Source organism: Nannospalax galili, unplaced genomic scaffold (assembly GCF_000622305.1).
Source record: "Nannospalax galili isolate Female #2095 unplaced genomic scaffold, S.galili_v1.0 scaffold31, whole genome shotgun sequence".
Lineage (NCBI taxonomy): Eukaryota > Metazoa > Chordata > Mammalia > Rodentia > Spalacidae > Nannospalax > Nannospalax galili.
In genome coordinates, this window is record NW_008332149.1 from 6,904,370 (window position 1) to 6,928,849 (window position 24,480).

The following is a 24,480-nucleotide window of genomic DNA, read 5'->3' on the forward strand; positions in this document are numbered from 1 at the left end:
TTATACCAGAAGTGAGCTGTCATATCAAACAACAAATCAGCGCTTGCCCTTCCCGTTCTTTTCTTGGATTCCTGGTTCTCTTCTGTGATTCTGTTGCGTATTTACTCAAGTACTGGGTTGGGGTTTTTTTTTTTGATTTTTGGTTTTGTGTTTTTGTGTGTGTGTGTGAGTTTGTTTTTCTGCCAAGTACTACTGTAGGCACTGGGGATAAGGCAGTGAGCAACAGATAGCATCCTTGCTTTCCCAAGGCTTCAGTTTGGGTCGGGGAATCACATAATACCAGCTGGAGAGAACTAAGGCAGTATAGCACGGGTGGGCTGAGATGCCTGTATTCCAGCAGCTGCCTCCTGACTAGCACAGCAAGGGTATCCATGCTGAGAGTCCAGCGCAGATCTTCCTCCTGCCTTCTGCCTGGCACATTCACATAGGTCCGGTAACGGTTTTTGAGAGTTCTCTTGAAAATGTCCTTTCTATCCACACACTAGTTAGATATGGACAGATTTCTTCTCCTTCTTTGTCCATCATACTTTACAGCTTGCTTTCTTTTCCTTTTGAGATTGTTGTGCTATCTGTGTATCTGTCTGTTTAGCTGTGTGTGCAGGTGCATATGTGTCTATGGGTGTATGTAGCATGGGGGAGAGGGACAGAGGACAACCCCAGGAGTTGCTCCTCAGGATGCTGTCCACCTTGTGTATTTGAGACAGGGTCTCTTACTGGCTTGGAGCTTGCTGTTTAAGCTAGGCTGGTTGACCAGTGAGCCCCAGGAATTTTCCTCTTTGCTTCCCCAGAACTGGGATTATAAACTTGTGCTATACACCAAGCTTTTTTTTTTTTTTTTTTTAATGTGGGTTCTAGGGATCAAAATCAAGTCCTCATATTTGCAAGACACTTTACTTAGTCATCTCCCCAGTCCCAAGGCTGCTCCTCTTTAACTTCTTGAACTCCGTGTTAGAACTGCTGGGTAGAAGTTCTGAGGTGCCTTTTAAAGTTGCCACTTGATCACCAGCAGGCAAGATAGCCAGGGAGAGCAGGAGTGGTCATGGTGGGCTGGACTTGGAAAGAAGAAAGCCTTGCTCCGCTCCAAGAGCAGACTCAGCATCCTAGGAGACAGCCATGCCATGTAGGTCTGTCTGCACCAGTGGTTTAAAAGTAGAGTTCTAAGTAAAAGAGGCAGAATCTCTAAAGACAGGAAGAGCTGGGTGGGGTAATCCTGTGAATGCTTTCAGTGTTGGCATCAGGTGAGTGAGTGACAGATCATATTGAGGGAGCCGAGGCTCTGGCATTATTCCAGGTTCCCTACACTTTTCCTTCTACAGCTGGGGCCTGCCCCTACTTTATGTGACTCAATGGGGCCGTTGTCAGGATGAAATGGAACAAAACATGACAGTGTGTCCAAATGTGGGGTCTGGAAAATGGAGTGAAAAATATTGATTAGTTAATATTAAAAGCATCTTAAAACATAAGTAACCAATGTTCCGTGCTGTTTCCATTTTCAGAATATCACTGTCTGCTCTTACAACTGCACCTTATTTAATTGTGAGCTCAAAATCTGAAAAACAACTGAGCAAGAATCAGTAGACAGCTGGGTTTTCACTGACTCTCCATCAGACTGCGCAAGTGTAGCCCTGAGTGATCTGGCCCATAACCTCTGCCTCGAGTGGTCACTGCGTGCTTGAGCCTAGACCTCTTCCCCGGTACATCAGTCCCAAAACATCACAGTCTAAGAGTATGTGGGTCAGGCTCTCGAAGACTTTGGCAGGCAGGACAGTGCCAGGGCATGACTGCACTTTTGAGTGCACCTTTAGGCAGGGCATTGGTCCAAAAGTCGTAATTGTCACATGAACAGTTTTCCTGCAAGAACTAAATGCACTTTGAGGATACCAATTTGATGTCCTATTTTCCAATCACCTGATAGTGTAGGTGGAGCTGGCCTGGTTGAAATGACTGTCCTGGATCTTCTGACTGATATTGAGGGAATGCTCGTTTCACAGAAAACCTGGGCTATGAAAGTTAAATGTCTTAGCCTGGCTTTTTCTCTATCTTCATTTTTAAAAATGGAAATGGAATCTTTAAAACATGTTTATTATTATGTTTATTCATGTGAGCATGTATGCACGTGGAGAGTGTTCCATTGTGTGTGTGTGGGTGGGGAGGGTCAAAAGGAGTTGGTCTTCTCCTTCCATCGTGTGGGGCATGAGGATCGAACTCAGGTTGATAGGCTTGGGGGTAAGTGCTTTTACCTGCTGTGCCTTCTCCCCAGCCCTGGAAGTGGGATCTTATTCTTTGCTGTTTTTGAGAGGACAGAGTGTTGATCTCCTCCCATTTCTTGAGGAGAGTGAATCTCGCTGTATCTGCTTTCTGGGTCGTAGAGGTTCCTGAGGATGTCATCACTGTGCCTTGCAAGTTTTCTCCTCATCGCCGTCCTTTGTGAAGGTGGCATAGGGGAAATCAGAGGCCTTGCCTGGGCTGCTTTTCCTTGAGGGTCCAGACTGAGTTTGCCCTCCATGAATATAGCTGAGGGATCCACAGAAACTCTGTGGATGGGCGGGGGTTACCCAGTCTTTATTATTTTGTTTTTCATGTGGCCAGAAAATGGGGCTTGCTCCCAACACCTGCCGTCAGGCCTATCTTCCTCACACCCAACTTTGCTCTTGAGATGGGGTGGTTGGGGCCGTGTCCTGAGGCCCTTCACTGCTTAGGAAAGCTAACATTCTATGGGCTGAGTCCTTCGTGGGGGTGTTTTCTCCTGATTTGGTCTCTTGTGAAATTCATGGAACAAGATGGGCTATCCCCGAACCAACCCCCCCAACAAGACGAGCCATCCCTGCACCCCCCCCCACCCCGCCTTGTTTGCCACTTGCTCTTTGCTCTTACTCCTTGCTGGCAGATGTCTAACTCTGCCAGTAGGAGCATTTGTTATTAATTCAGAATAATTAATCATTAATTTGGAATCAAACCTTTAAAATATGATATTTGCTAAGTCCTTTCTATCTGTGATGTTAGCCACAAGATAACAAAATACTTAGAAGGAGGTAGCCCTAGTTGCTTGCTTTGAATATATACTGCTGAGTTTCTGCTTTGCAGCCACCTGGAAGCACAAGCCTGTCGAAAATTTCATTTTTCCAAACCTTAAGGAAAAAAAAAAAAAAGCCTATTACAAAGTTTAGAGCCAGGGCCTGGAGAGATGGCTCAGTTTGGGTAACAAGCATGAGGACCTAAGTTTGGATGCCCAGCACCCAGACAAGCATGGCTGCACAGCACTGTAACCCTAGCTCTGGGTAAGGAGGGCAGAGACTGGAGGATCACTGAGGTTTGCTGACTCCCAGCCTTGCCAAGAAACAGCAAGCTCCAGGCTCAGCGAGAGACCTTGTCTCAAGAAAATAAAGTGAGGAGCCGTAGAGGAGGGCACCCGACATCTTCCTCTGGCCTCCACATGCCCATAGGTGCGCATGTCTGCACATACATGCAGACATACACACATCTTACCCCCCCTCCCCAAAGCATACAGCCATACATATCACTAACCACTTAGCACATAAAAATCTTTAGTTTGGGCTGGTAAGATGGATCAATGGGTAAAGGCACTTGCCACCCAGCCTGGTGACCTGTGCTGGATTCCTAGAGCCTACATGGTGGAAGGAGACAAAAGTCTCCCACAAGTTGTCCTCTGACCTCCACACATATGCCATGACATGCATGTGTGCGCGTGCACACACACACACACACACACACACACACACACAAAAAAATGTGCCATGACATGCATGTGTGCGTGTGCACACACACACACACACACACACACACAATGAATACATTTGAAAAATGTAATTAAAAATGGAAAAATATTTAGTCTTTTAAAACCGAATGACTCAGTAATTCTTTCTTATTTTTCCCTTTCCTTTTTAAAATTGTAGCCAGACTCTTCAAAAGGCTCTGAAAGCGCAGTGAATGAGCTGAAGGGAATACTGGTAAGAACAGATATTGGCTTTTTGTTTATGTCATGGGACACTGAGAGAATGTGTTTTACTGTTTTCATGTGAATAATCAGGTTTGGTATGTTTTATTTCCATTTACTGTAAACGCCATTTCTTCAGACAGTTTACTGGATTGTGCTCACGGATGCCTCCAGCACGTGTGTGAAATACCACATTGCTGATTCTGTTCTGAAGGAGTGATCACACTCAACAAGTCTGCGTTTTCCATTCTTGCTCTCCAGTCCTGGCAAAGCGGCCAGAAGGTCAAGTGTCTGGCCATATGTGAGGATCAGAACCTGATTTTGACAGCTGAGCTGTCACAGATGGATCGTGTGTACTTTGAAACACAAAAGTGTAATTCTTGCTACTTACATGTAAATTTGAGTTCCTTCACCAAAAATACTGCTCTCTGGGTCATCATCTGCTTTTTCCTCATAGTAGAAGCAATTATTTGATAAGAAATTTGATCAAATGAAAGTCCCCTTTTGGGGGTGAGAGAGTGTGTATCGCTTGGAACTTGAACTGATTCTCCTGCCTCTGCCTCCTAAATACTGGGATTATAGGCGTGTACCACCAAACCCATTTTATGGCATGCTAGGAATCAATCCCAAGGCTTTGAGCCTGCTCGGTAAGCATTCTAGCAAATGAACTACATCCCCAGCACCATAAAAGTCCTTTCTTTATGTTACTAATTTCATTTTCTAAAGGTACTTGTGTCTGCTGGAGAACATACATAATGCCCACCTCTAGCCCTGTTCTCTTTTCCAAAGTGCAAGCTGTGGCCAGCAGAATTGCCAGCCGCTGCCCTCTCCAGCAGTCACTGACAGAGACAATTGCCTCACGTAGGAAGTGCTTCAGACAGAGCTCTATTTTCATACCCCATTCCAGTCCAATCCTAGTTATTATGCACAGTAAGTCAACAAACATGGGGGCGGAGGTGCAGGACTAAACACTCCCCTGTTTGTTGTTACTGGGCTGATTATGCATTGCATGTAGACATCCACATAATGATGGTAAACAAAATTATTTTCATCAAGCATGTCTTTAAACAGTAGAGTTCACACAGAATGGCTTAATTAGTTTGCTTTAGTTTTAAGTGAGTGGGATTAGCCCTGAAGAGAGGTGTATCACTGGCTAACAGTGGTGGTCTACCTACAGAATTCAGGATTAGAACCCCTGAGAAAAGACGTGACTATTATCTAAGGGATTCTTTGATGGGAAGATTTTGTCTTCCAGGGTTCTGTGAGGAGCCTCCCCCGACAGTCCCTTTTCAAATGCTAATTTGTGTACATGAAGATGTCCCTGGGATCCTATGTGAGGCTGAAGAGCAGTTCTCCTGTCCCTGAGAGTCAGTCATACTCAATGTGATAAATTTGTTAAAAAACTTAGTTTATTAAGAAAATCAGGCATCTAGTTGAGCTAATACTTGATTATGAAGAAAAACAAATCCTCTTATAGCAGATAAGGCTGGTTGGTAGCAAGTTTGATGAGTTCAGCATCGTGTGTGTGTGTGTGTGTGTGTGTGTGTGTGTGTGTGTGTGTGTGTCTGTGTGTCTGTGTGTCTGTGTATCCTTGTCCCAGGGCCTCACATATGCTGAGCAAGTACTCTATCACTGAGCTACATTAATAGCATGTTCACTGTAATTTTGTGCCACATCATGTAGATAATTTGTGAAATTATTTGACTTAAGAATTTTTTAAACTAAAATTTCTTTCCAGTGGCCCCACCCTTGCTCAAGGTCTGGCCTTATATAGATCTCCCTGCCTTAGCTGGCATTCAGGTATCACTAACAGTTACCATTCTGGCAATATTATCTCTTTGAATTAAAGTTTTTTTTTTTTTTTTCTTTTAAAGTGGAATTCATGATCCTCTCCCCTATCCTTCTTTGCGAAATAGTAACTCTTCTCTACCACATAGGGGTTTATTTTGAAAGATGGTAGACTATTTTATTTGTAGCTCCCAGTGGACAGTCCTGAGAAACCAGGCCCATTTTCCTGGGACAGGAAGTGAGCCTCCAGTGCAGTTTACTTCCAGGTGCTAAGTACTTCCTGCTGGAGTTGCAAATGTGAGGATTATTAGAGCCAGGCCCGGGAAAGCACAGGATACCAGCCTCCTGATCATGACATGTGGGAAGCAAATATTAAAAACTATAAAAAGACTAGAGTTTTACTCTGAGGTGGAAAGTAAGCACCTGTCACAGGAAATACCAAGAAATGGGTGTTCAGATCTAAAGTACAGAAAACAGGAAGAAACTGGGGTGGAGGGGGGCACAGTTTGCTAGAAATGCAAGTGATCCCAGGCTTGCAGATAGAAGTTGGAAACTAATATATGGTTGGGGGCAGTTGGAAAACCTTATTCTGTTTTGAATTTTGTAACTTTCAAGCCAATTTTTAAAGTATTAGTGCTGAATGAGCTCATTTTTGCAAACCTGCATGCCCTAATTTTTCAAGCTGCGTATTTGATAGATGTAACATAATATACAGGCTATTTCTTGTGGTCACAAAACTTTTGAGGTTTAGGAAATGGAATCTCCTGAGTGAGGTTCACTGTCATTTAAAAGCCACTCTGTGAGATGCTGGTCATTTCCATAAAATAAGCAGATACAAATTAATCTGAAAGTCTCTTCTGTAGGTCAGAGGGACAAAAGTAACTCTGTATGAATTCCCTTCTGGCTCTTTTTCAAACATCTTTAGTTTCTCAAAGGATGCAGGGGTTGTGGAATGGTTTATTTTGTTACCTGGCAGTTAGTCAGCGTGATGACATTTCTAACATTTAAGGAACTTGGGGACTAAGATTGTCGAGTGACAGTGGTCATTTGAAGTAGAAACGACTGTTTGAGAATTTGATCTAAGTTCAAAATCCAGGCCTATTTCTGACTTACTGTGGGACCTGGCCCCAGCCCTGTGGCTCACTAGGTTTGAATTCTTTGTCAGTTTCTGATCAGAGAAGATGTAGTGATAAGATACAGGGAGGTGAGAGATGATCCCGGCATTTTATTAGCTGAGCTCTTTGTCATTTCAGCTGAGTTGTGCAACAGTTCTGTCATTGTCACTGCCCTCCTTTGGTCACATAACTTCCAGAGAGTTCTAAATGAGATCTAAATTTCAGTGTTAGGACAGTGAAAGTTTACTTTTGTATTAGCTGAGTCAACCATACCAGTCAGTAAACAAAGTTCCAGATTCTGAGGTTAGAACCTGGAAAGCAGCTTCCTTTGGCATCCTGTGCAATGCTTCTCACAGTCAGAGTTTGGGGGAAAATAGTACTGTTATCTAAATGCAAAGTTAGAGCATCTTGTGAAAGATAAATTCTCCAACAAAAGAGAGCTATACTCTTCCCCAACAACCATTGGGAAAAACCACATAGTGGCCTTGAGATTCAAACAATGTGACCTTTACCATTTTATAAGTTATTTTAATAGTGAAGGCCATAGTTTTTCACATAGCTGTTGACAGGTGTTGCAAATGGTAAGTTTACTAACTTTTAAAATACAAATGACATGGGGATAGTTGTTCTGCCACATTCTTTTCAGGTGTAGTAAAGTGATCATTATGCTCTTTAATTGTCAGCGACAAATCATGCCTATTTTTCTTCAACAAGTAGATAACAGACCTACAACAGTAAATAAACCATAATATTACACATGTAATTTTCCTTTTCGTACATTTTACAAATCTTTGCAATGAATGAAAACCAAAGAGTAGTACTTCCAAGGGGGAAAAGTGTCACATGCCTGATGACATGATGAGCCTTCCCCAAGCATTTCAAACATCAGTTAGTGATATAGCTGACAGCCACCAGTCTCCTAATCTTATTAGTCTCCTCTGCTCCTTCTCCATAGCTTTAAGCAGTGGGTGATGGGGACCTGTTTTAAATAAAACATTGTAATAACTTTGCCTGTATGAGATCTGTAAGCATCTGATTTTTACAAGGAATTTTTTGTTGCTTTATAGTCTAAAGAACTAGCCATCACCATTTCTAATCAATAGGGTGTTGAGAATCTTCTAGAGACTGGAAGCAGGGAAGGGGAAGGAGTAAGACAAGCCCTCAGTGGATTCAGCTACTACGAAGGCTGGAGCTCTCATGAGCCTCTGAACCAAAGCTGCCTTCTGACCAGGGCACGGGGTTATCACTAGACCTGAGGATCTTGTTTGCCCCATCAGGAGATCATGGTTCTCTGGCCTGGCCTCTAGTTCCATGTCTACACTGCTGCTGAGGAGGAGCAGTTCAAAGAAAGTGGGCATTGTTTATGAAAAGCCTGTGATACTGAAAGCTAGATCCTTACATATGAGGAGAAATATACCACCAGTGTTCTGTTCAGATAGTTGACTGGAGAAGTAGGTGGAAAACCACTCTCCCTCAGTCACACACTTCCAGAGGGGTCTAAATGGGGAATCATAACCATGGTCTTTGTCTTCTTGGAAGCCAAGGTCAGCTTCAGCAGGAGCCCAGCTTGATGGCCTCTCATTGCTCGCAGTGTCTTCTGGGCATTCATATACATATTCATATAATATGAATATAATACATTCATATTCTCCTCTATTAAGAGTATGGAAGTGGACTCTTCCCTGTGGACCGCAGCCTTCCTCTTCCACACTCATGTCAAGGTGTGTGCTGTGCGGTCCTTCTTTAGGTCGCCCACAGGAGTCCATTATGTGGTTCCATTGCAGCCACACCAGTGCCACCAGGTGTGCGGCCAAGGGTTAGTCTCTTCTTTGACAACCAGCTACATGGTTTTTCAGCACCACAAGGATTTGTGCTCAGTAGTCCATGGCTGCTGTGTCAAGATGCCCTTTCAAGGTGAGTGAAGTGCACTCATTCTGTCCTTCATTGGCACACATCAGCATCTTCATCATCGATGGACAAGTATCTTCCCACTACTGGCCTTCATAGCTCACCGACAGGTGCTCTTGTTCTGGTCTTGTGATACAAAGCTAGTGTCTCCATGGTCAGCAGCATCTCCTTGAATGAGCCAACACTTTGCACCATCGAAGATGCATGCGCACATTAAAAAAGAACTCATGTAGATATTTGTGTGTGTAATTTGTTTTGTTTCCTAATTCTGTTCAAATTCTGGCAATGTTTTATTGGTTTGCTTTTTATATTATTTTGAATATTAACCTTTTTCTTTTTGTTTTGTTTTTGCTTTAGGGGACACTTAACAAATCCACTAGTTCAAGAAGCTTAAAATCCCTTGACCCTGAGAACAGTGAAACTGAGTTAGAAAGGATTTTACGTCGCAGAAAGGTGACCGCAGAAGCAGATAGCAGTAGTAAGCTGGTTTGAATTCTCCACAGCTTTCTTTCCCTCTGAGACTTCTTCCCTTGGGTCCTTTTTAAATCATCTTTCAGAAATGATCATTAAGATGTTTATTTTTCTTAATGTGAGTGAGAAGTATTGGCTGGGCAAAGAGTGTTTCTGGATACTCCCTGAGAACTCTAACATATTTTTATCTATGGTATCTTTATTTGTAGTTAATCAAGCAGTTAGAGATCTGATTTGTTTAATGTGAGATCCTTTGTAATAAAAAGACACATGCAGGATGGATTTTTTATTAGCATATGTTAATTATATATAATGAGTTTCATGATGACGTTTTCATACATCTATATAAAATATTTTCATTATATTCACTCCCATATGACCTCTCTTGTCCACTCTCTGTCACTGATCCCCTTTCTTGCTCCAACTAGTCCATTTTCTACTTTCGTGTTCTCTCTCTCTCTCTGTCTCTCTCTCTCTCTCTCTCTCTCTTTGTGAACCAATGAGTTTTATTACAGTTTTCAGGATCATTTAGTGAGGAGTTGTTTACAGGAGCAACTTACCATTGGCTATACCAATGAGGAAAATGCCCCCCCCCACCTTTAACTTCTGATCGCTCCTCAGGGAGGGGTGGGGCCTCATGAGCCCCTCCTTGTCAGAATGGATTCTGTCAACAATATAACGTCATATGGAGGCTCTGAAATCAGACCTCTTGAGTTTGAATCCCACCTCAGTCATTGGCTAGTTGTTAGTCCCTAGACCTATTCAATGTTGTGTCCAGTTTCTGCGTGTGTAGAGCGAGTAATCCTATTTCATAGGATTACTTTTAAGATGAAGTAAGCCAGAACATGCACAGTGCTTCCCATTCGGCCTGGCTCGAAGAGTGGTAGTTTTGGTGGGAATCAAACATCAGTTACAAATGTAGAGAAGGCTTTATTCTTTACACCGTTCGTTGATAAACCTGTGAACCAGCTGAGTAAGAAACGCCAGCTTTGCCACCAGCTCTCAGTGTACCTCAGAACGAGGCCCAAGCTCGAATGGCTTCTGTTGTTTTCATGAGCTTGATCATGAAATTAGCAGAAACCTTTATGAGATTTTCCTCTCAGGGCTGACTAGGAGGCTAGCTCTGAAAAACTCCAGTAAAGGAAAACCAATAATCAGGAACGAAGATACTAGGCTGAAGTTTTTAGACAAGGCCTGGTCTCACGTAGTCCACTATAGCTCTTGAAATTTGCAAAATATTGAGTCCTGTTGACCAACTTTATGTTGTTAGGATTTGGTTTGACTGTTTTAGAGACAGGGTCTTGCTGTGTAGCCCAGGCTGACCTTGAATTCCCAGCAATCTTCCTGCTTTGGCTTCTAGGGCAGGCATTATAGGCATGATCCACCATGTCTGGCTGAAATTGCTAGTTTTCACAGTGGATTCCGATGATCAAACAAATAGGCTCCTCGAATAAAAATTAGACAGATATCAGCCAAATTTCTTTATAAACATATGGGCAGTCTAGGGTGATAGTAAGGTAATTATCTTACAAACATGAGAGACCAAGTTTATTCCCTAGAACCCATGTTTAAAAAAGAAATCTGACTCAGCAGTTAAGAGTGCTGGCTGCTCTTCCAGAGGACCTGGGTTCAGTCCCCAGCACCCACATGGCAACTAACAACCATCCATAACTTTAATTCCAGGGATCCAACACCCTCTTCTGACCTCCACAGGCACTGCATGACATGGGTGCAATTATATACACGCAGGCAAAACACTCATACACATACAATAAAAATAAATTTTAAAAATCTGGACATGATAGTATATTGGATTTGTAATCCCAGCATGAATGAGGTAGAGACAAGTGGGTCTCTGGGACTTACTAGCCATCCCATGTAACTTTAGCTGCAGGACAGTAAGAGACCCTATCTCAAAACAAGGAGGATGGTATCTGAGGAGTGACACCTGAGGTGGTCCTCTGGCTTCTATACACAAACACGTGCATACCCACCCTTCCCCCACAAACATGCACACACACACATACACAGAGCCTCTGTTTTCTTTAAAAAAAAAAAAAAAACAGCTGTGGTGCTGGAGAAATGGCTCAGCAGTTAAGAGCACTGACTGCACTTGCAGAGGACCTGGGTTCAGTTAGCACCTACATGGTGGCTAACAACCATGTAACTCCAGTTCAGGGGATCCAGTGCCCTCTTCTGACCTCCGAGGGCATTGCATGACACATACATCCAGGCAATGCACTCATACACATAAAATAAAAATAAAATATTGAAAAGCTGTTCAGTTTTTAGTTGGGTCATCCGATTCTAATAATATCACCCGACACAGGCCTGTTTCATCACTCTCTCTCCTACCCCCCACCCCACAAATAACTTGAGAGGGAAATTAATCCCTTTGGTGACGTCCGCAGTGCCTGAGCCAGCCTTCCCAGCATTCCCTCTGAAGGACTCTGCAGGTGAGGCTGTTCTTCAGGCTTTAGTGGTTGACACTTCAGCACACTGGCATTTACGCTCCTTGGTTTGCCTCAGACCTTCTCATTTCTCCAGAAACATTCTTTCATTCATGAATTTAGTCAAATGTGTGTGACCCTCCCTGCTTCACAGTTAATCTTCAGTAGAACTGAGGGAGCCTCTCATTTTAGTAAATACAGAAATAAGAACGCTTCCAAAAGCAGAGACAGGAACACATTTCAGAAACACGGCGAGGGTCTTTCATTTCTTTATATTCCACCATTGTACAAGTATTCATTGCCCCCTTCAAGGGAAGTTAAAAATTCAGAAGGGCTGGGAATGTAGCTCAGTTGGTAGTGTGCCTGCCTGGGCTCCATCCCCAGCACCACATAACCAGGGCGTGCTGGCACATACCTGTAATCTCAGCACTTGGGAAACAGAGACAGAAGGATCAGGAATTCGAGGTCATCCTCAGCTACATAGTGAGTTGAAGGACAGCCTGAGCTACATGTGACCCTATCTCAAACACACTTTTTATCAATAGATGATCAGAGAAGTAAGATCTGTCTGGTAAAGTGGACAGGAAGCCCATACTGAGGAAGTGATTCCTAATTGAGCAGAAACTTCCTTTGAGCTTCTTAATGGCCAAGGAAAAAAGCGAACATGCAAACTGAAAAGCTTGCTCTAATCATAAAACAAAAACAAAAACAAAAACAAACACGCTGTTTTATCCCCAGTAGGCCACACAGTTCCCCAGAACTGCACTAGAAGATGTATTTATTTATCATGTGAGTTTTTCTCCAAAAGTTATGGAAGAACAAAGTGCAGATGACAAGGGACGATACTAAGGAAGCCTGGCACATACATGGCAGGAAGGAAATGACAGAGATGAGTGAGGGACAGGTTTGAGCCTCATCACACTTGGGTCTGTGAGATTGCTCCCACATACTAAGGCTGATGGGAAATAATAGAGGAAGCCAGTGGAGGGAATAGACTGCAGGAAGCTGCCTAGATGTTGCAGGTATAGCCCCAGGCTAGTGGGCAACTGCCCTACAGGCCAGGATGCACTGTAGGCACTCTTTTTTTTTTTAAATTTTATTATTTTTTTTATTTTATGTGCCTGCATGTAGGTAAGTGCACCTATATCATGCAGTGCCCTCGGAGGACAGAAGAGGCTATCGGATCCCCTGGAACTGGAGTTACGGACAGTTATTAGCTGCCATGTGGGTGCTGGGATTTGAATCCTGGTCTTCCGCAAGAACAACCAGTGTTCTTAACTGCTGAGCCGTCTTTCCAGCCCCTGTAGGCACTGTCTTGCTAAGAGTTTGCCTTCTAGGGTGAGCTGATGTTCCCTTTCTCCACCTAGTCTTGTGGCCTGCTAAACTGACATGCCAAAGAAAAGCAAGAGATTTTTAGAAAACGCAGGATGCAGTGATAACTCAAACATTGTGCCTTCCTCTTTTTTGTTTTGTATATAAGGAAAACATGGGCTGTAGCTGAGCCCACTGCTCTCTGTTTTAATTACTTCAGTTGCAGAAAGAAGCAGCAGGCATTGGTGTATTCAGAAAGCAATCTCACCTTCTGAGAAGGACAGATTGCTGAAAGCTGTCTAGTGCTGGAGTCAGTAGTTATCAAGGGCAAGACAGAGCTGAGCTGAAGCAGACCTTGAATTCAACTTCATATCTGTTTTCTGGAGCTGCTTTTCTTGATTTTTCTGCCCTTCTCTCTTGACTTCCATATCCCCATACAACACGAAACTTGATGTAGCTGGTTAAAGTAACTTGATAAAGGACTTTGTAAGCAGAATATTCAGTGATATTCCTGTCCAGATGGTACACATGAAATAAGGAAGTTGTACACCAGTGCTCTATGGACTGTGACAGTCACCAGACCAGAGGGGGCTCTGCGTCTCTCACACAGAGTTAGGCTAAGAGAGTAATCCAATAGAATGGCCAAACAACTTTTCAGCCCCTCTTACATAGGTTTTCCAGACATATCTAATGTCAAATGTAAGAATAAAACTCCTGAGCTAAATAGTAACTGTCAGGGATCAAACTCCTGAGCTAAATAGTAACTGTCAGGGATCAGCTGGATTTGGGATTATATAATAGCAACCCGAGAGATGCTTTCTCTCTCTCTCTCTCTCTCTCTCTCTCTCTGTCTCACACACTCACACTCACACACACACACACACACACACACACACATTTTTCTTTCTAGTCTCACATAGTCCGTGGTGACCTTAAACTTGATATACATCCAAGGACAACCATGAACTTCTGATCCTCTTGTCTCCACCTCATAAGAGCTGGGGTTACAGGTGTGCACCACCATGCCCAGTTTATGCAGTACTGGATATCAAACCCAGGACTTCATGCATGCTATGCAAACACTGTACCAACAGAAACATATTTGCAACCTCCTAACATTTCCTTAGGAGTCGAGTGCCCCTGGGATGGAGAGATGGCCCAGCGGTTAAGAGCACTGGCTTTTCTTACAGAGGACCTGGGTCCAGCACCCACATGGTGGCTAACAATGGTCTGTAACCCTAGTTCCAGGGGATCCGACATCCTCTTCTGATCACTGTGGACATTGCATGACACAGTTGCACTTACGTACATGCAGGCAAAACACTCATACATATACAATTTAAAAAAATATATATTTTTTAAAAAGAATAGAATCCTGAGTCCAAGGTTGTCCTTCAACTTCATTTTGACATTATTTAATATGCGTATTTGTGACTTAGTCTCTGTTAAGAGCATTATTTTTTCTGAAGTTTTAGGAAAGATACACTTAAAGCTTACGTTGAGACAAACTACCTAGGATAGACTTTCTACATAAAGACAGAAAATTCACAAAGAGACTTAGTTTTAACCCAGGATTTCTAGATTGCTGTGCCAATAATTTCAGTAACAAGCCCTATTGTAGTCATTAAATCCTGTCCCAAAGAGTAGCAAAGACCAAAAAGGTAAATAGCCAAACTCTTTGCCACTTAATTTTTATAATCTTGTGTCTGTATTTTTAAGAGGCAATAAATCCACTTACTTCTCAGTCACATTAAAATGAAAATGTTCATAAAAGCTGTTTAATGCTCAAGACGCCTTCATGGGCCTTTTAGAAAGAGCCTTTTGACATTGGTCCACTTTCTGTTTAAATGCAGAGCTGAGTTTTTGGAAGAATTAACTCTTGAGAGGCGAAATGGTTCAAGCAGGGCTGTCAGAAAGCCATATTGGGGGAGAAGAAAAGAGTTTTCACAATTGCAGTATTGCTGAGGACCAGTCAGTGAGGGAAATGTGGCCTGGGATTTTGTGGGCCTCTTAAAGGTCTGCACACAATTTCTCAGCGTGGTCCAGGCGTATTGAAAGGCAGAGGAACCCCAAAGCAGAGCAGATTTACAATTGGGACTTGTTTTTTACCATGCTCTTGAAATGGTTTTAACCAACTTGGCCTTTTCACTTTCTCCGGGATTTTCAGCTAATCTGTTTTTTCAGTACCATATTAAAAAACATCACACAAAATGATTAAACTTGAGGTATGTGTTTGGTTTTAAGGTCCTTCCGGGATATTAGCCACCTCAGAGTCCAAATCCATGCCAGTGTTGGGTTCTGTATCCAGTGTAACAAAAACAGCCTTGAACAAGAAAACTCTGGAGGCAGAATTCAACAGCCCGTGCCCCCTAACACCTGAGCCAGGTGAAGGGCCCCGTAAATTGGAAGGATGCACAAGTTCCAAGGTTACATTTCAGTAAGTAACGATGCTCTTTATTAAGTAGTATATAGACGAATCTGTAATGACTGGCGTGTTTCTTTGGTTTGTTGCTCTTCAAAGAGACTTTGATTTGGCTTATCAACCTTCCTCTTCCTTCCTTCGAGCCAATGGATTCATTCAGATCCAAAGCAGGTATCATGCCACCTCAACCATCCAGTCATCAGGTTCTCCTTCTACACAAAGAATTGACCTGACTGATACTTTCGTCTACATCAGAAGACACTTAGCTCTTTCAAAGTGAAAGGCGTAGGTTATCACTCTTGGTAGCTGAAGAAGGTACTAGATCTTTCAGAGTCCTTCAGAGGCTACTTTTGCAGCACCCCATTTTCTGGTCCTCAGTGAAAGATGTGCCTTCATACTGCTCTGCCCTAAGAATGAAAACATACTACATCAAGAGTCATCTATAGAGATCGGCTTCTAAGTGGCACTCTGTCAGGGTTAATCCTGCTATTGAAGGTGTTGCAGACCGGTCTAGTGGAGGATCAATTTGTTTTATAACAATGGCAAGCTCCATTTGAAATTAGTCTACACTTGTGCTTTAATTCTCTTGCCAGGATGTCAGCTAGATTGTCACTTAAAGAAAAGGAAGAGGTGAGACAAATCAGATCAGCCGAATATTGTAATCACAGTTAATTAAACCTCTGATTTCCTGTTCTGTCGGAGAGAAAGAAAGACCCCCCCCCCTTTTTTTTTTTTTTTTTTTCTGTAGCTTTAACTGTCTTAGCTTAAAAGGTGAAACCTGGACAAATGAAATTGAAATTCAATTTGGATCTATTTTTGCCAACTGGTATTTTCTTCCTGTCTTGCATCCCCCCTTGTCCCCCCCGCCATCCTCTTTGGGAATGAATGGACTTTTTTTTTTTTTTGCTGATTTACAGTTTTATTTAATTTCATTGTGTTTTTCTGAAAGCACATTTTCTCCTACAGTCATGGGTTTCCTTTCTTTGAGGCGAGTCATTTGCACAGTTTTCACAGAAAGATGATCTATATTCATTCTTCATCATTCCTATTAAATTTGTTTAACACCTAATTTGACATCAGCAATCTGGCTGCATTTGAACCAATATCCAGACACAAAAGCAATTTGGCGGAGACAAGTTAGTTTCTGAGAAATGCTTCAGCGTGTGTGTATAGATTTTTTTTTCCTCTCGTCACCATTTTACACGGATAATCTTAATCAGAAAATGCTGCAACTCCTTCCTCCTTTTGTCTGCCTTTTATTCTCCAAAAGTAAGTGGAAATTACATTTCCAAGAAAGGAAATGAAATAATTGCAGGCCCAAGGTCTGCAAAATGTGTGTTGAATTGACAGTGAAAAGGATCTGTGTGTTGACAGACACAGTTGTTAGATGCCATAAAGGCCGATGTGGAACTCAATTTATTTCTCGTCTTGCTTGTTCAATGACTGCTTAAGAGACATGTTGCAATTTAATTTATCTGCTTAAGGCACTAATGTAAGTACTGTGTGCTGCGTATTAACTTTTAAACTTTGTAACCTAATGCTTGATCATTCAGTTCTTGACATTCTGTAGCTGAAATAACCAACACCATGTATTTTCACGTTGACAGTCATTAGCAGATAAGAGCTCCTTTCTGAGTAATTCCTTTCTTAAGTATAGCTAGACTAAATCAAAGAACTCTTTGTATGTATAGGTTATAACTATTTGCTTTCAAGATAGGCACACTTTCTTCACTTATGTTTAAGCCTAGCTTTTGAATGACTAAAAGAAGTTTAATTTAATGTAGTTAAGATACAAAATCTAGAAGTAAATCTCACATTTTTGGTCAGGATGACTGGAAGCTGCTGGGAAGGGAAAGGGTTATTTTCAAGGCTGTTTGTGGTTGGCTTTGACTAATAAGTTCATTCAGTTATACTAACATTGTGGTGGATGCAACGTCATCCTACCTTATAGACTTGAACTGGTAGAGCATTTAGAGGTGAGGTCAGCGAGTAAAACATGAAGTATTGCCAAGCATGGTGGCACACACCTTTAATCCCAGCACTTGGGAGGCAGAGGCAGACATTTCTCTATGAGTTTAAGGCCAGCCTGGTCTACATAGTGAGTTCCAGGCAAGCCAGGGCTATGTAATGGACCGCTTAAAATAATGATAATAATAATAAATAATAATAATGATTGGTTTTTTTTCACTAAGTGTGTGTGTGTGTGTGTGTGTGTGTGTGTGTGTGTGTGTGTGTGTATGAATTTAGGTGTGGGTGTTTCCTTCTACCTTGTTTGAGACAGGATGTCTTGTTTCCTGCCGTGTCTCCAGGCTGGCTGGTTCACAAGCATCACAAATTCTTCTGTCTCCACATCTCATCTCACCATAAAGTGTTGGGATTGCAGACATACCCTACCATGTCCAGATTTGCGTGTGTTCTGGGGATCGGAACTCAGGTCCTCATGCTTGTGCAGCAAGCGCTTATCTATTGATCTGTCTCCCCAACTCTCCCTTGTTTCATTTATAGCATTTTCCTGCAGACGTGCCATTGTAATTGTTCTCATTAATGAAAGTGTCCTTGCCCTCTAGTAACTGGCCCTTGATTTTGATCTGTGGGAAATCTCATGGTGTTTCAGATGAGTGGCACTAGCAGCTCTTGACAGAAATCAAGGTTAAGGGGAGGATGCCAATCATAGTACACACTCTAACACATACATGATTGATTGCCCCAACTTACATGTGTTGCCCTCACTTCCCTTCTTCCTTCCACTTTATTCTTTTGGGCCAAGACTCATTCCATTTGGGGTCCTGTGTACTGTCCCCTCTGCCCACTGTGCTCTCCCCTGATGGACACAAGGCTGGCATACCCCTCATCTCAGTTCTTGGCTCAAGGACCATGTTCTCAAGGTGGCCTCCCTGACCACCTGTTTAAAATTGTGATCCATATTCCTCCAAACCCTGATTTTCCATGTCCTTCTCCATCCCCAATAACAGCTAGTATACACTTTACTACATGGGTGGTTTTTCCCCCTCTATAGGAATGTAAGCTCTGTGAGGGTGGGATATTTATTTTTATGTTTTGTTTATTGGTACATCTCACTTACCTGGGATGGCTCCTGCCAATTGCTATTCTATGAATGAATGAATGAATGAATGAATGAATGAATGAATGAGTGAGCACATTATTAGTATTAGTATTAGAAAGAGTATCAGCTAATTAGAATATCACTTAACCAAAATTCCTGTTATATAGCAGCCTCACACACATAGACCTTAGAGGCTTTTGCTTGTTTGTGTTTGGTTGTATTATTTGGATTGTTAATGCATTTTCAATGTAAATACATTTTCTAAATGCCAAGGAGTCATTTATATTCAGTTCAATATTGTACACCTTTGTACCTACTCAAGATTAAGTTGTCTGGGATCCTATAATAACAGTATAACAGAAAGATCCAGGTATACTCACCAGATTGGCTCACATGGGCTGAAAAACAGGCCAACTTAGCAGTGTTTTAAATGAATATGTAAAAGCAAGGGACTTTCTGCATAAGAAAACTAAATAAATGTAATTGAGTAACTCCTACCTGTAAATTATAAAATCAGAGATACATTAATTTATTTCTTAGGGACCTATGAGAGAGTAGGAAATAATTTTAATACTTAATTACAAGCATTCATGAAAGTTAATGTCACTAGAATAAACAAAGGAGTTTGAGAAAGAAAAAAAAAGAAAAGGAAAAAGTAATCAGGGATTGACTAAATTCAATTCATTCTGCTCCTATTTTACTAAGAACTATAAAAATGTCTGTGTTCTGTTGTTTCTAATGAGCATATTCTGTCTAGTTCTGATGTCTTGACTCTCATAGTGACTGTGGCCTTCATTTTTTTTTTTTTTTTTTTTTTTTTTTTTTTTTTAAAATTTTTTTTTTTTTTTTTTCGTCTTTTTGAGATAGGGTCTCCCTGTAGCCCCAGCTGGCCTGGCACTTGCTATGTAGACCAGACTGGCCTCAGTACCATAGAGATCTGCCTGCCTCTACCCCCTGAGTGCTGGGATTAAAGGTATGCACCACCAAGCCTGGCCTCCCTTCAGTAATTTTGACTCTCTATTACTCAGATAGGAATTGTGCTAGATGCTGAACTCACTCTTTATGCTAAGAAGGGTAAAGGCCTGGCTATGCAAATGTCAGTGTCAGCCTGGTTTGTATACATCCCTGCTTTTCCCTATTGATCTTGATTAACCTTACACAGCCAAGATAAGGTAAGATTCCTAGATTCAAGCTAACCACTGTGTGAGATGGCTGGTATAAAAGAGGAAGAATTCTATAGTATGGAATTTTTTTAAAGAAACAATCTTCTTATTTTTAGACTATAATAACTAAAAGGCTAAATCAAGTACTGCGAAGGGTCAGAAAACCAAAAATGCTGTGTGCTCTTTTTTTAATTCAAGCCTACAAACAGCAGAGGGGAATTGCCAAGCAAATAGTATGATCAGGTTTCTCTTTTTAATATTGTATTATTTTTATTTTATGTGTATATTGCCTGCATGTGTGTAAGCACACCCATGTCGTCCAGTGCCCACGGAGGACAGAAGAGGGCATCAGATCCCGTGGAACTGGAGTTATGGACAGTTGTTAACCACCATGTGGATGCTGGGATTTGAACCCAGGTCTTCTGTAATAACAGCCAGTGCTCTTAACCACCCACAGAGCCATCTCTCTATTCCCATGATTAGGTTTCTAAACCAGCCCTATCCTATACCTGTCCAAGGTGGCGAAAAGCATTCTGTCATTTCTGAGAACTGAGCTCCACAGGCAGACAAATGAGGGTTCCATGGACCCTGGGTCATTAACTTTGTGACTTTAGCAAGTGACTTAATCTGTGACATAAGTTTTCTCATACGTAAGTTGAGTGTGATAACATCTACTTTATAGGGTTGACTTGTAAATTAGGAAATATATAAAATACATTTTAACTAATTCCTTTCCTATCATATTGCTGAGATAACAAATCAAGAACAAAAGTGAAGTTGAAAGCTAAGATTGTAGGCACTTGGGCTATTGGCTGGGCAAAGTGTCCTTGGACAAGTCATTTAGCTTCTCTGCATTTTGCTTTCTTCGTGTGTGTGTGTGTGTGTGTGTGTGTGTGTGTGTGTGTGTGTGTGTTCTAATCTAAAGTCGAAGCAAGTAGATTAGATGTATTCCTGCATCTCCACCAGCTCTAAGACCGCAGTAATTCCTAACAAATATGGTCAGTTGGTAAAGACATCCACATTTAGGATAAGGGACAAAAGATATATAGATATATATCTATTTTCTAGCTACAACATGCTTTTCAATATTTTATAGATTTGTCCTAAAACACAAACTCAAAATTTAAAATAATGAGTTTTTTAAACATGTCATCAGTACTTATATGTCCGAATGAGTCACTTGTCTTTCATCATAATACTATTAGGGTTCAACCTCTTCAGTCCAGCTATGTCACTGTTACCCAAAATGCTTTCAGACCTATTTGGATTAGAGATTCTGGTCGCAGAGGAAGTAACTGGACATCTCTTTCTGTTTATTTTGGCTTGGAGAAAGATGAGGAGACTGCTTCAGAGCCCTTGACTGATCCTATAGTCAAGATTTAATGCAGTAGCATCAAAAATGATGTGGTCCATTTTAACCACTATATGTTTCACATATGACTTTGACTTTTGAAAGTAGATTCAGGTTTTGGAAATAACCATCACTTTGACATCAGTACTGGTGTGGGCACAACTACCTGGTGTGTGGCCTTCTTTCACCCCAGTTAGGCTGCCTCATCCCATCTTTATAAACTGGGGCTTGGGTTAATGGGTGGGTAGGAGATTGATCGGTACTTCAGGAATAGAAGCATAAGTTGAGCAGTCAATGAGAGACCCCAGGACACGTGATGTAGGTGACTTTGTCTTCCATTTCCATCCTGTGCAGAGTATCTGAAACACTGTAATTCTGTTGTCAACAAAATACGTAATCTTGATGTTCTTGATGGAAGCAGGTGCAATAAGTTAGAAAAACATTGTTTTAGGGAAAGCCTACAGTATTCCATTATGTGTGCTGTAGTTAGCATTCTCTTACTCTTCATGAACTTGTGTTCATACTGAAATAATATAATAATATACATCTAATATCTAATAATAATATGCATCTAAGAAGAATATACCCAACTGTAGTAGGCAGGATGTATGTGTAGAGTATCAATGGAGACTATGGGTAAAAGAACCATTTTCCAGTTCCAGGACAGAGAGTTCGGAATTTGCTCCCATAATGTTTAGTCACCAATACTGTGTCTTACTAATATGAAGCCAGGTATTTTCATGTATTCTTTTTTTTTAAAAAAAATTATTTATTATTTTTATGTATATGAGTATATTGCCTGTATGTATGTAAGTGAACCCTCGGAGGTCAGAAGAGGGTGTCAGAGCCCCTGGAACTGGAGTTATGAATGGTTGTTAGCCACCATGTGGGTGCTGGGAATTGAACCTGAGTTTTCTGCAAGAGTAGCCAATGCTCTTAACCACTGAGCCTCCTCTGCAGCCCCTTCATGTATTCTTTTAATTCTCCAAACCTATGTATTTGACATTTTGTACATGAGAAAACTGAGGCTCAATGAAGTAAATAATTTGCCCAAAATTATACTCCTAATTGATGGTTAGGTCAGATTGCATTTAATCTCTTTAAATTCTTTCTCCAAGCCCGTGTCTTTCAAACCCCAACATACTGCATTTAGTGTATTAAGAGCTTAAGGAAGGGGAAAGAGGAGAAGGGAAGATTTCTCCTGTAGAAAGTGGTGATTCTGCCGTTCAGTCGCTCCATGGTCCTTTCTCTGTGCAGATCCAGTTCCTCTGGCCTACGTGCCCATAGATAGTTTCATCTCTTCTTATTTGTGTCATCTTCCTAACTCTCCTAAGCAATGGCAAGGTCCTGCTGTCATAGCAAGTGATAAAGATGTTACCCAGTAGCACAAAGTGTCCTGAGACTGCCAATCTGATTAAGCAGGCAATCTTAAAGAAGAAATGGGAAAAGATTATTTTAGGTTTTTTTCATGCCAAACATCCAATAAAAGAGTATTCTTAAAAGTAAACTTTGAAAATTGGTCTATGAGAGAACCAGCTACTCTAGTCTTCAACATTAGTTTCATTTACACAGTTTTGTGTATATGTATGTATGCGCGTGGTAGGTGTGGGTGTGTGTATGTGAGCGTGCAGATGCCAGGGGAGGACGCTGAGTGTCTTCTCTATCAATCTTACTCCTTTAGGACATGGTCTCTCACTGCCATTTCAACTACGCTGGCCAGTAAGTTCTTGAGATCGTCCTCTCTGCTCTTCAATGCTCGGGGTTATAGACATGTACAGCCATGTCTGGCTTTTTGTGTGGGTGCCGGAGGTTTGAACTCGGTCCCTCATGCTTGCACTGTTACCCACTGAGCCATAGCCCCAGCCCTCATTTACACATTTTTACTGTCTTGGATGTTTCAAACATACAGAAGAGTACTTAACTCCTTAAAGTCAAATATCTTGAAGATATCTGACACTAAGCATTAGATTAGAAAAGGGCTTAGTAAATGGTCATTTACTGTGCCAATGTGAAAGAAGGCAGACCACTGTCTGTGAGGCTATTTGTTTTAAATCATAAATTCCAAAGCCCCTAATAAATTTGATCATTGTTATTACTTTATGCTCTGCCTTTTTGGAAGATGGCCCTGTTTGGTCATTGTCAAATGGATATGTCATGCATCATCATGTTGTAGTCCACTGTGTCATTAGGAGAGGTGGGATAAGTGGGCAGAAATATGAGTGTGTATGACTGCTGCCATTTTGCTTTTTACCTCTGAGACAGTCTCATCCTGAAGTAGCTGTGCTGGTCTGAACTGGGCTTTGTCCTTTTCACTTTTTTCGTTCATTACTTCTCAGAAATTAAGTATCCACCTCCGAGTTACTACAAACCAAGGTAGCCAACCCCGAATGGTGACTTTTCATTGGAAACTTTGCTCTAAAGAATAGGAGCCATGTGGAAGGGAGCTAGGGTTCCACTGTCATGAGTGATTGGCAGCGGCTTCTCAGCCTCGTTCTCTTCTAGGTGCTTCTCAACGGTCTTTTTAAGCTGTGATTGCTGGAGACTCTTTCAGCCAACACTTTTCTAATTCATCCCACTGTTCTTCAACCCCAGATCCTCCCCACACTGTAAGCTTTATCACGTTCTTTTAAATATCCCTTTGAACCACCAGGCAGGCAGTTAGCTTGCTTTTTTGTTTAGGGGGTTCAACACAGGTCACATTCTGCCCTAGGAGAATTTTTTTTTTAAACACACAAAAAAACCTATGTAGCAATTATAGGACTTCAATTTCAATAGAAAAGTATCCATTTCCAGTGAAACCATTTTTATTTTAATTTGCATTTAATTTCTAGATCTATGGTGTCTCTAAATACATGTGACATTTGGCCCCTTGTAAATTTATTTTTGCAAGAGTTCATTTTGTTTGGGCCATTTACTAAATACCAAAAGGTAGTTGATAAAAGAAAAATTTTAGGTGTCTCTTGGTTGGTGTGACCAGTCAAACCTTTCTGTGACAGAAAAAAAAAATCTAATTGCCTTTCAGGTTTTTAATTAAAGTAGGATTGATTTTTATCATTGTTTGACCTGTAACTGGTCTCTTCAATCTTACTCAGTATTTCCAGTGTGAAAGTAGAATATAAAGAAACAAAATGGAAAAGTACTGGCTTTTACAATTGGAGATGGAGAATCTGAGCTTTTGAAATATGTTAACAAATAGAAATTGTGAATTTACTTTTAGGACAACTTGGCATAAAATTTTTCTCTCAAGTATTGGTTTCAGTTGGACATTAATTTGGTTGGTATTATAACCATTTCTCAAGAAAGGCTTGGGTCGACATTTTGTTCAAATGGAGGCTAGGGACGTTTTCAGTCCCTGGGGTGGAAGGTCTCTGTCTCTCTGTCTGTCTCTGACTCTCTGTCTCTGTCTCTGTCTCTGTTCCTCTCTCTCACACACACAGACACACAGACACACACACACACACACACACACACACACACACACA

The 24,480-nt window shown here is 41.5% G+C and overlaps 1 protein-coding gene across 2 annotated transcripts in view; it reads left to right on the forward strand.

The window, feature by feature from the left end:
• Shtn1 (shootin 1) overlaps nucleotides 1–24,480 on the forward strand; it is a 115,713-nt gene that overhangs the window by 82,450 nt on the left and 8,783 nt on the right. The window contains exons 14-16 of one of the 2 annotated variants that reach the window (XM_008827336.3): nucleotides 3,915–3,968; nucleotides 9,124–9,244; nucleotides 15,243–15,435. In XM_008827336.3, the coding sequence (XP_008825558.1) occupies nucleotides 3,915–3,968; nucleotides 9,124–9,244; nucleotides 15,243–15,435 (368 nt within the window). The remainder of the gene's footprint in view (nucleotides 1–3,914; nucleotides 3,969–9,123; nucleotides 9,245–15,242; nucleotides 15,436–24,480) is intronic. The other variant, XM_008827335.2, reaches the window with a different exon arrangement.